Here is a 12,139-nt window from a genome sequence, read left to right as displayed (position 1 = left end):
CTGCTAGGAAAAGACACGTCCGGTCGTAGGTGTACTCCATCTAGTCACATCCGTGGTTCCCTCCCTTTTCCTTCCTGGCTGCTGTGTATTCGCACCAATAATGGATGCTCTGCGCATACTGTTTATTGTTGGACTGCACCATTCGCCTCCTCACCGCCGGGGAAAATGTAATCCGAGCTCTACACAGAAACTAGGGTTGTGAAGGCTCTGAAGAGGGCATGGCCCTCCCCTTTCTCCTCTAGCCACTCCTCCCCTTTCTCCTCTAGCCACTCCTCCCCTTTCGCCCGAGTTGCAACTTCCCCTTTTTTATCATCTCTCTCCTTGCTCATTATCCTCGCTCGTGCAGTCCTGTGGGGCATTCGGTAGTGAGAGCCTACTAGCTCCATAGTTCTGTATTTGAATCGTTACTGAGAAAAATCAATCAGTGTGGCACGGACGGAGCTAATTCCATACGGAGAAATCTACTACACCTACCGTCAAGCACGCACGCCCGTTCGGTGACGTGCTCGAGCATGTCCACATCAGAGATTGTCACGGATCTACCCGCGAGCACCCTGCCCTGCTCCCCTTTGCACTGCGATTCTACCACTCTGTCATATTGGGGATTCAACGATTCGCAGTGAAGGAAAAGGAACCCACAGCCGGATTACCAAACATGGGTTTCTACGGCACTTTAAAGATGATTTTCTATAAAGTGAGTAGGCTTTCTACGTCTGTATGCATCATCATGCCGCACAATCTTTCTGTCATATCGTTGCATGATTGACATATTGACCAAGCGCCTGGGAAATAATTTTCTGCTCGTTGCGAATTGAATGGCCGAAAATGACGCGCCGCTGTGTATACATACATCAGCAGATTGTATGGGCAGGTACTGCAGAGGATGAACGGGAACCGCAGGGAAATGATGCGGGGCTCATATCATAGCCGATTTGATTCATATTTTAGAATGACAGAGATTCATACTGAGCACATCGGTTCTCGTTTTCATTGTTATGACATTCAGGGTACAGGGAGGTCGGCAACAGAATAAATACATATTGCTTATGAAATACATTGGGTTTTATGTATAGGCCTATTGCATAATAATTACACGTGAGGTTTGCTGTCGTAGCTTCACATTTTCCCACTATAATATTTGAGCAATGAGCATTCATTCCTTTACCATGGATTACGCCCGTTGTTGAAAACGCGGTGACCCAGCCTATCTGCCCATCAATTAACTGCATTTGCGTGTCACACTGACCGTGTGAGCAGTGTGTTCCTTTGCATCACGGCATATTAACCAATAGGCTACAATGCTACATTATTTACCCACAGAGTGGTTTAACATCAAAACGAATGATTAGACTAGATACTTTGTTTTTTGATGTCTTTATGGGGGATGCAAAACCAGACATTCAGAATATGGGACTTTTCCTCCCATTTTTGCATAGAATATAACCTCCATTTCCAGGTTATAGTGAGCAATGTTTTTTTTAATCAATACTTTTAGGTTAGGTTGTAGCTATTCTGTTTCCTATTCCAAATATTTCCCTTGGTCTGCCTATGTGTTATGCATGAGGCTATTACATATGCAGTTGTGGGCATCTTGTGTTGCCAAGTGTCTCACTGCATAGTTACCTGTAGGCTATCTGATTTGTGTCTGTTGAATTGCCTGTTGAAGAAGAGACTATGTTCCTTACACTGTAGACTTGCTTGAGACTTCAAGAACAAATTAATGGTCACTGTGTCAGACTGCTGTGTATAAGGCAAAACAACCTTTATGACAGATTTTTAACCATCATAGATTGTCATCCAGAAATGCATGCTTTTATTGTGGTGGAGGTTTTCATAGACTTTGGTGATGAGGTTGAAAAGACTGCAAGTCGTTTGCTGCAACCAACATCACAGCGTCTCTTAAAAGCGATTACGGTTTCAAGTGCGGATAACATTGACGAATGCGGTTGCTGATCCGCTTAATATTTTGGCTGTGTGGAAAGCGAGCCCTTATGAGAGGCAATCAACCGGTATGAACTGAGCACACCGGAAACTCTGAATAACGTCTGTTACCGGGCAGCGGAACATCCCACACCTCGTGTGTCAGTGTCCACCATCGGTTACCGTTAAACAGTTTCGGCACGTCCTCCCGAAACTAGGAAAGGGAACGTGCAGCTGTTGATGATTTATAGTGGATCATATTATGTAAACAAATTGGGTAATCACTTCAAATTCATTTGCACAAAATCCAAGGAGAAAAGTGCCGGCTAGTCAAATTGACTGGGCTGCTGGGTTTGGATGCATTTCAGGTTTTTAATTAGTGGGATTAAAATGTGGACTGTTTGTTCAGCCAGGCAAGGCGTTTCCCACCTCCTATTCAGATAGGATTTAAAATATGATAATGAGCCTTTCTGTTTATTATTTCCATTTCAAGAGGTATCAAGTAGGAGGCTGTAATTTCATACCTAAATTATATTTTTGCTGTCATTCGCTGTGTGCTCCTGTTGTAGCAAATTCTTCTCAGTGAGTAGCCCACTCTTCCTCTCATTTCATATTCTCTCACATTCAATCGACTATTCTGCAGTCGTATAATTTCATGCCTAGATGCTCTTTCTCTGCCATCCCCTCAGCTGCTGTTATAGGGAGCGTGTTCTACTCTGTAGGGAAGGTAGTGCTCAGCTGCTGTTATAGGGAGCGTGTTCTACTCTGTAGGGAAGGTAGTGCTCAGCTGCTGTTATAGGGAGCGTGTTCTACTCTGTAGGGAAGGTAGTGCTCAGCTGCTGTTATAGGGAGCGTGTTCTACTCTGTAGGGAAGGTAGTGCTCAGCTGCTGTTATAGGGAGCGTGTTCTACTCTGTAGGGAAGGTAGTGCTCAGCTGCTGTTATAGGGAGCGTGTTCTACTCTGTAGGGAAGGTAGTAGAATCTTCTGTTTTAACCCTCCACAGGCACAGAGGGGGAGACTGGCTGTTTTTTCAAAGCCTCATAGAAAATCCAGTTTGACTTTAATTTCTCTGAAAGCAATAGGTCCCTTTGCTTTCTGTTCCGTGCAAATGGATGTTACGGATGCCCCATCTCTTTCTAGTTATGTCCCAATTCTATTTGTTTCTCCAATGGAGATCTTGAAATGATTTCATGGCTGCTAGACATGGTAATTGAATAACTGTGCATGGAGAACGTTATTCCAATTAGTTATATTTTCATAAGGTTTACATTTCAATGAGTAATAACACATTACAGTTGGTTTATCTGTCTTTTCAGACCGACGGGGAGCTAATCTTTATTTTTGTCTATTATAAACTGGTTACCAATGTATTTAGAGCAGTAAAAATAAATGTTTCGTCATAACCGTGGTATATGGTCTGATATACCACTGCTGTCAGCCAATCGGCATTCATTCACCACCCAGTTTATAATAAGAGAATGATTTCCTCAGATCTTATGACGTACTCTTTCATTCTCTCTCACGGTCTCTCGCTGCTTTTCAAAATGTCCTTATCTCTCTATCCAGCTCTCCTCATCCTCCTTCTCACAGTTAGGGAGGTCAGAGGTGTGAGACACAGAGTGACTGATTAGTAGCTGTCTACAAACAACATTCTCCGTCTCGTCTTGGGTTACCTTTTCCCACGGCTGAATTACAAGAGACTGGTTGTTGCACTCTAATGTGTTTTCAACGCCTGCACTTGGGAGATTCCCTCGTCAGCCACTACCCCTGTACCCCGTACGCACACACACACACACACACACACACCCCTACTCTCCCTAGTACTTGAACTGCCATTGCAGTGAGGTTATTCCTTGGGGAACAAGGGATTGTGGTTGAGAATGAGTCCCCTATCAAACAGAGAATATCTTATAAAAACCCAACTGTTTCCTCGAGTGAGAACATTTTAACTAGATGGAAAACACATTGATGATAAATCTTCTGTTCTTCACCAACACTTGGAATGTTATTCTAGAATTGTTTTAATTGCCATTTCTCTTCCAGAATCCCTTTTCATTGCCTTCTCTGCAGTGCATCCCATCAAAATCTCTTCTCAATCATTCTGATTCATTTGTCTCCTCTTTTGTCTCCTCGTAGTCCTCCATCTCAGGGAGATGGCTTTCATTTATTTGAACAGTTCTTGATCTGACCCGACTGTCTCGTCAATGCGCTGTTAACCATCCCACTACGGGGCCCCTAATCAAAACCCAGCCAGCTCTTCACAATAAAGATAAACCAGAACCACTTCCCTCAGCTCAGTTAGACCACCAGACACACACACACACTCAGCGCCAAGTGATCTGGTGGAAATTCAACTATAATTAATAGTCTTTGATATCAGTATCGTTGTTTGGTCCTCCAATCAACTAGGCTTCATCCCCAGCTAATAAGTTAAAAATGTAGGCCTCCCTCCATACAGACCTCATTGCAGTTCTATAGCCACATTGCAGGCTAGGCTATATTATCTATTTTTCTGTGGCTCCAGAATCGGCAACAAATGAAATATTTAGCATTCTTGTCCTTGGCGTAGTTTCTGTCCATCTCCGTGCACCTAGCTAGTGTTCCATGCATGTGTGAGTCCCGACGGTCAGAGTGCAGTGACATGAAGATATGAATAGTTAATAGGTATTCTTGGTGTGCTGTTATAGTGCAGTGTGGTCTTTGTGGTAGAAATTGCATGTATTTGGGTGAACGTCCCATATAAAATAGGCTAAATGTCTGTTTATGTCACGATGTACCAGTCACAGACACTACCAAAGTGGAGTAAAGCGAACACAACACGAAAGAGGCTTTGTCTTTTGAAACCCCCCAGTGCTCCTTCCTAACCGGGTATTCAATTCACCAAGTGTATACAAATCCTTTCGAGACTCACTGTACAAGTACGTCCCCAAAAATAGTTTTATTCAAATGTAATTTTGGGCTCGGTGTGTGGATGCTGAGGCCTTTCTGTTTTCTCCTGTTTTAGATGTTCATTATCCAGGCTCTGACTATGCACCCACTGAGGCAGGAGAGGTTGTGTGTATGGTTTCCCTTGAACCACCCATGTATAAATCGAGCTATTCTAATCAAGGTATTCTTTCTAGCGAAGGGTGCAGTCATTGCCCATCCTGTAGCATATAGCTGCTCCCAAATGATTGTTTCTGTGAGTGTGTGTGTGTTTGTGTCCCCTGCTCTTTTTTGGGGGAATCTCTCACGCCTGTCAGAGGCTCTCAGTATGGAATGTAACCTATTGGAGTGAAGCTCATCAGTGTAAAAAAAAAAAAAAAAAAAAAAAAAAAAACTACCACACCTCAGCCCTGCCTTTCATTTGGCTTTGGCTCATGGGGATCCTAATAAAAATAAATCATAAAATGTCTTTCAGTTAGAGCCAACCTCTACCACACCTCACCCTGTTCTTTCTCTCAGCTGGAGCCAGCGCCATCGTCTGCATTGAGAATGACTGGGACTTCAAAATTCTTTGTCTTTTTATCTATAGCCTGAATAAGTAGGGACCCTTCAGCTTCTTGTTCATAATTTACGTTTGTTCACGTGGAAATGGTTGGTCCCCGTGGCGAGGCAAGAGAACTCTATCTGCATTCAGTTTTATTCTTGTGAGGATCTGTGCCGTGTGCTCAAAAAGAACTACAGTTGTGTTCAAATCCTTTTCTGAAGGAAACCGTCAGTTCTTTCCTGCTGTGAGCCTCAAAAGCATTCAAGTCAGCGTTTGTTTGCAATACCAGTTATTCAACAACAAAATCGTTCTTTCCCTGTTCTCAAAGTGAGGCGCTGCTTCGTTCTCCTTAGGAGTACAGCCTGTAGATGTTAATGGCAGAGATGACTCATATCTTCTGTCTTTGAGGAGAAGTAATCTGGAGAGTTAGGCAGCAATTATCATTTACACTCCAGCCAGGTCTCATCTTTCACCAAATGTTAGGTTGCTGCAGGGAGGTTTTTAGTTTTGGGCCCTGTCATTATTTCCTTATAGAGGGGTGCAAGAACGGAGGAACGTGCACACGCACACAAGGGTGTACCTCTGTGGTGTCTGTCTCGCTCTACTGCCTCCTAACATCTCTTCTCCTTTCACCTCCCTTGTTTTGCAGATGAAGAGAAAGTTGGACCATGGCCCAGAGGTCCGATCTTTCCCTTCAGGAAAAAAGCCCTGCAAAGGCTCAGAGTATCCAAGGTAAAGAACCCCCCCCCCCCCCCCGTTCCATCTCCCCTACCCTGTTATCCAGTATCCAAGTTGAAGAACCAACCCCCCCCCCCCCGTTCCATCTCCCCTACCCTGTTATCCAGTATCCAAGGTAAAGAACCCCCCTGTTCCATCTCCCTACCTTGTTATCCAGTATCCAAGATGAAGAACCAACCCCCGTTCCCATCTCCCCTACCCTGTTATCCAGTATCCAAGATGAAGAACCACCCCCCTGTTCCTGCCAGTTAACCAATAGATTTAGCCTTCCTACCCAGTAGACCCAGCAATGCAAATGGTAAAGAAACCCTGACCCAGTTCTGTTGTATCACAGACAGGATCCAGCAGGCAGCCCCCGTTGTCCCTGTAAGTCAGAATATTATGTAGTTATTCACACTAAGACATAATCCTCATAAGAAGTGCTCACCGCAGCGTGTTCCTTGCCCATTAAAGTGTACTTCATGCCTTCCTGAGGACCCTGACGAAGCACTGCTGCCTCACTCACTGGCAGCACTGTGCTGCTTCTGCAGCCTTGTAATTGCCACACGTTGGTCTAGCTCTCAATCCCATTAAAAATAAACCCATTATGAAACAGACCTCTCTCTCTTACCCCGTACTTCTGTCGCTAAGCAGAATGGTGTGAGGAACTGCTGAATGGTTGGTATGGCGTTTTGCTAGTACCGAATGAGTGCACGCCTTGTGGCTTCCCTTTGGGGGGGTTGACATTGAACTTAATTCTTTGGAACTATGTGCACTTTGAAGTCTCAGGGCGAGAGGCGCACATTGATAGAAATCCCCCTAAAATTCACATTCCAGAATTGATCTGCACCTCAATAGCAGTTCTCTTTCCCCTAAATCAAGTCGATTTTTAAAATATTTTTAGTTGATTAAAAACAAGTTAGTAACCCAAACCAAATTGAATCAAGCTTGTGTGCAGATGCATTTAGTTGATTAATGATGATGGCAACATGGGAATAAACAGCTGTTTTCAGTTCCAGAGAAACACTCTGGAAGAGATCAGGCTCGTATTTATTCATGCACGGCGTACTGAAACATTGAGCAACGGAACATTTTATTGAACGTTTCTTAATTGACGTTCAGGTAGTACCTTCCCGTTTCGTGTCTAGTGAATGTGAACTTGGTTTCAGTTCAATTCCAGAGAAGCTGTTGCATTGAGAAGAGAGCAGGGTGTATTCACTATGAAGCAAACTAAATCAAACAGGTAGGAACCTACCTGAATGTGCCCAATAGATCACTCTGTTTACATTGCAAAATGGTTTGCTACGGTGTGCACTAATGAATACACCCCAGCTATAGAAACCCAGTTAAGTCTCCTCTTGGCAGAGACCCAGGGTTGTTTCTCTCATTAGTATCTGTTGTTTGCTTGTCCATCCACCCAACTTGTGTACTCCTTCTCACTGCTATTGTAATTAGTGAGCGGAGTGGAAGATATCTGCAGAAGCTGCTACTGCTGCAGCACCTGCACTTTGCCCGCATTTGAAAATATTCATAATGACCTCCGTGTTCCTCGCTATCAATATAACCCTCATCCTTCTCAGAAGAACAGGAGAAATAGTTTTTCTTCAGTGTAGTCTGGTTATCTTTTTCTTGTGGGGGAAAATTTTAAAAAATCCTGCGTTCTTACTTGCTCCCTCCCCATCTCTCCATATTTCTCCCCACAGTGCTACAGGGTTGGTCCCCTACCCAGCCACCCCCACCACGTTTGGGCACATCAGGACAGCTAACGGTCAGGGGCAGCAGAGGCGACGTATCACCTCCATCCCTTCTCCCACAGGTCTCCAGGAATGGCTCCGGACATTTCAGGTGAGTTAGTTCCCCCTTCGCTCCTCCAATGTCTTCCTGTCACGTCCATCCTCCCCTTCCTAGTGGTCATTTCAGGTGATTAGTTCCCCCTTCGCTCCTCCAATGTCTTCCTGTCACGTCCATCCTCCCCTTCCTAGTGGTCATTTCAGGTGATTAATTCCCCCTTAGCTCCTCCAATGTCTTCCTGTCACGTCCATCCTCCCCTTCCTAGTGGTCATTTCAGGTGATTAATTCCCCCTTAGCTCCTCCAATGTCTTCCTGTCACGTCCATCCTCCCCTTCCTAGTGGTCATTTCAGGTGATTAGTTCCCCCTTAGCTCCTCCAATGTCTTCCTGTCACGTCCATCCTCCCCTTCCTAGTGGTCATTTCAGGTGATTAGTTCCCCCTTAGCTCCTCCAATGTCTTCCTGTCACGTCCATCCTCCCCTTCCTAGTGGTCATTTCAGGTGATTAGTTCCCCCTTCGCTCCTCCAATGTCTTCCTGTCACGTCCATCCTCCCCTTCCTAGTGGTCATTTCAGGTGATTAGTTCCCCCTTAGCTCCTCCAATGTCTTCCTGTCACGTCCATCCTCGCCTTCCTAGTGGTCATTTCAGGTGATTAGTTCCCCCTTAGCTCCTCCAATGTCTTCCTGTCACGTCCATCCTCCCCTTCCTAGTGGTCATTTCAGGTGATTAGTTCCCCCTTAGCTCCTCCAATGTCTTCCTGTCACGTCCATCCTCCCCTTCCTAGTGGTCATTTCAGGTGATTAATTCCCCCTTAGCTCCTCCAATGTCTTCCTGTCACGTCCCTGGTCATTTCAGGTGATTAGTTCCCCCTTAGCTCCTCCAATGTCTTCCTGTCACGTCCATCCTCGCCTTCCTAGTGGTCATTTCAGGTGATTAGTTCCCCCTTAGCTCCTCCAATGTCTTCCTGTCACGTCCATCCTCCCCTTCCTAGTGGTCATTTCAGGTGATTAGTTCCCCCTTAGCTCCTCCAATGTCTTCCTGTCACGTCCATCCTCCCCTTCCTAGTGGTCATTTCAGGTGATTAATTCCCCCTTAGCTCCTCCAATGTCTTCCTGTCACGTCCATCCTCCCCTTCCTAGTGGTCATTTCAGGTGATTAGTTCCCCCTTAGCTCCTCCAATGTCTTCCTGTCACGTCCATCCTCCCCTTCCTAGTGGTCATTTCAGGTGATTAGTTCCCCCTTAGCTCCTCCAATGTCTTCCTGTCACGTCCATCCTCCCCTTCCTAGTGGTCATTTCAGGTGATTAGTTCCCCCTTAGCTCCTCCAATGTCTTCCTGTCACGTCCATCCTCCCCTTCCTAGTGGTCATTTCAGGTGACTAGTTCCCCCTTAGCTCCTCCAATGTCTTCCTGTCATGTCCATCCTCCCCTTCCTAGTGGTCATTTCAATAGCTCCTCCAATGTCTTCCTGTCACGTCCATCCTCCCCTTCCTAGTGGTCATTTCAGGTGATTAGTTCCCCCTTAGCTCCTCCAATGTCTTCCTGTCACGTCCATCCTCCCCTTCCTAGTGGTCATTTCAGGTGATTAGTTCCCCCTTAGCTCCTCCAATGTCTTCCTGTCACGTCCTTCCTCCCCTTCCTAGTGGTCATTTCAGGTGATTAGTTCCCCTAGCTCCTCCAATGTCTTCCTGTCATGTCCATCCTCCCCTTCCTAGTGGTCATTTCAGGTGATTAGTTCCCCCTTAGCTCCTCCAATGTCTTCCTGTCACGTCCATCCTCCCCTTCCTAGTGGTCATTTCAGGTGAGTTAGTTCCTACCCGCTAGCTCTGTTCCTAATTGGCCTCTGCTCCCTGAGGAGTGATGGTTCTAACTAAGTAGTTAATTAAGTAGGTAGTTTCTAGTTCCTCCCAACTCCTTTGTTACATATGTCTCCCCCCTCCCCCTCCCCTGAGTGTCTTCCTTCGAGTCCCCGGAGTGAGAGCTCATAAAAAGCTGATGCTGCGCCCGATCAATGTTTCCTCAAGCCTTGAAGGTAATTGCTGCCTTGATGTTTTGGCCCTCACATTACCATATGCTCTGTAGCATGGGATAGGAATTAGTTTAGAATACAGGCTCCAATATTGTATTTGTGCAGCCAACGCCCGACGTATACTATGTCAACAGTTAAACAGGTGTGATCTTTGTTCAGGTAATCCTTTCAAAGCCACAGTATTTTAGGCCAGTCAGCTTCGTATGACATATTAGCCTATGGTCGAGTTCTAACGTCACAGCCAATAGTCGATAGAGAAATCCTTTTGTCTTTCAGGTACTTCCTGTAGTGCCTCAGGTCAGAAATAGTTTATTATATAGGGAATAGGGTGCCATTTCAGGCACGGCCATAATGTTCCTTCTCTGCTTTTTGTTAGGGCAGTAAAAGCCTTGTTGTGTTGAGGCAACTCCATAATGATGACGAGTGCCCAGACATCGCCGATTTTGTTTCCAGCATTTTGTTAATATCAAATTCATCGTCAGTAAGCATCCCTTTCATCCGAAATGGGAACAATGCTGAGTTTATTTGACTTGGCAACCAACTCGCTGTAATGCTGCTGCCTTCTTCGCTGAAGTTTTTTTACAACAAGCTTTGTGGCTGTATTGACTTGGCCCGTCATAAAGGCCAAATCTTTGGGGGAATGAACAGGAAAGAAATTAGAGCTTTAGTGCCGTCTTCAAAGCATTCTCTGAAGGTAATGGCTGCATAACCGCAACAAAATGTCAAGAAATCTTTTATTCGAAAAATGGCAATTTGCTAATAACATTCCTGTCGGCAACATCTTTCTGCTAATATTGCGGTGATTAACTTTCTTCATGTTTGGTGAATAAACCAGTTTACTGCTATTGTGAAATGTAATCCCATCCTGTAGAGATTTACAGCCACAGAAGCCAGACTGCAGCATAGAGATGTCAGGCCAAGTTCATTTAACAATTAGATGCCTGTAAGTCTTACTTCAGGATGTTAAGATTCCGCAGCTGTTTAGAACAATGTTGCGTTCAAGGTCGGGCTTTTCCGCTCTGTTTACTTCTGCAACAACTACCTGTAAGATCAGTACCTGCCTCTCCGGGACATGGCACGGCATCAAACAATTCAGTCAGACATCCGTTGTCAAATATTGTAACATTGCATTTATCGCTTAATCGTTCCCAAAAACCACTAATCCTGTGAAATAGCTTGTCCATGTGAAAACTTGCCGTGTGTGTGTGTGGGTTTTTTTTTTTTGACAGAGCGTGAGAGAGAGAGACTATTGACGTAGTTCACCTGCTATGGCCCCATTTTTGCCTTTCATCTGACAGCCCGTATTAGACGCAGCTAAACCCACAACGTGCATTCTGTACATTCTCTTTCCTGTCCTTGCATGCTCAGCCGCTTTTGTGCTTCCTGTGGAGTGAGAGAGAAATTCAATGAATCCTCTTTTACGAGGTTTGAAGATGAGTGTAGCCAGAAAATAATGCTATCCAAATGTCATAACACTGGAAAGAAACATGGTGTTATGTCGTCTGGTTGAAAACCAGGGTTGACTGACCCATGCTTTGTAATCAGTGCCTTAATTCGGTGCGTTACCCGCCAAGCATAAGCAAGCTTTGTAGCTAGCGGTGTTTCTACCCAGAAAGCTAATTCCCAGAGGCATAACCAATGGGTGTTAAGTCGCCTGCCAGCCAGCGCTGAGTAACCATTCAGTAATCCAACCCTTTGCCCTGGTTCGAGGAGTACTGCTTTGAACCCAACTCCCTGATTACCTTCCTAACTACCAACACAGCCAGCTCCTCCGGTGGCGTCAGTCTAACTGCCAAATTACAGATGCTTTACATGCCCAATGCTTTCCATCCTCCATCCTTCTCTCTTATAATCACTGTTACATTTGAGCGCTCTCCCAAAGGAAAACAACGTTGGCCCCAGCATCTAGACACTTGATCTAGTTACAACTACAGCCCTTGCTAGCTAAGCTCAACAGTTTGGCTTTGAGCTTCAGGCTGTGAGTGGTGGTGAATATTCAGCCAGGAGAAATCCCAGACGGAGCATAGCTAGGTAATAACAGTGCTGATGAAGGCCAGGCTCTTGATGTGGAAATGGCCTCTTAATGTGCCTGTTGCCAGTGTAGTTAGCGGCGAGGTGCCTTGGGCTAACTGGCTTCTGTTGAGGGAATGTGTTATTCACTTGCGTACACATGACCAAAAGTATGTGGACACCTGCTCGTCGAACATTTAATTCC

General features: G+C 45.3%; 1 protein-coding gene across 8 annotated transcripts in view; it reads left to right on the top strand.

Moving 5' to 3' along the window:
• LOC124013403 (F-box/WD repeat-containing protein 7-like) overlaps nucleotides 1-12,139 on the top strand; it is a 271,295-nt gene that overhangs the window by 153,197 nt on the left and 105,959 nt on the right. For 6 of the 8 annotated variants that reach the window (XM_046327735.1, XM_046327736.1, XM_046327737.1 and 3 more), the window contains 2 exons: nucleotides 6,040-6,122; nucleotides 7,811-7,952. In XM_046327735.1, the coding sequence (XP_046183691.1) occupies nucleotides 6,040-6,122; nucleotides 7,811-7,952 (225 nt within the window). Of the gene's footprint in view, nucleotides 1-311; nucleotides 695-6,039; nucleotides 6,123-7,810; nucleotides 7,953-12,139 lie in introns of those variants that run through there. The other 2 variants (XM_046327742.1, XM_046327740.1) reach the window with 1 other exon arrangement.

The sequence above is a fragment of the Oncorhynchus gorbuscha genome, linkage group LG24 (genome assembly GCF_021184085.1).
Source record: "Oncorhynchus gorbuscha isolate QuinsamMale2020 ecotype Even-year linkage group LG24, OgorEven_v1.0, whole genome shotgun sequence".
In the NCBI taxonomy this organism is placed as follows: domain Eukaryota; kingdom Metazoa; phylum Chordata; class Actinopteri; order Salmoniformes; family Salmonidae; genus Oncorhynchus; species Oncorhynchus gorbuscha.
Note: the sequence above shows the minus strand (reverse complement) of the source record. Positions and strands in the feature narration are given on the sequence as shown.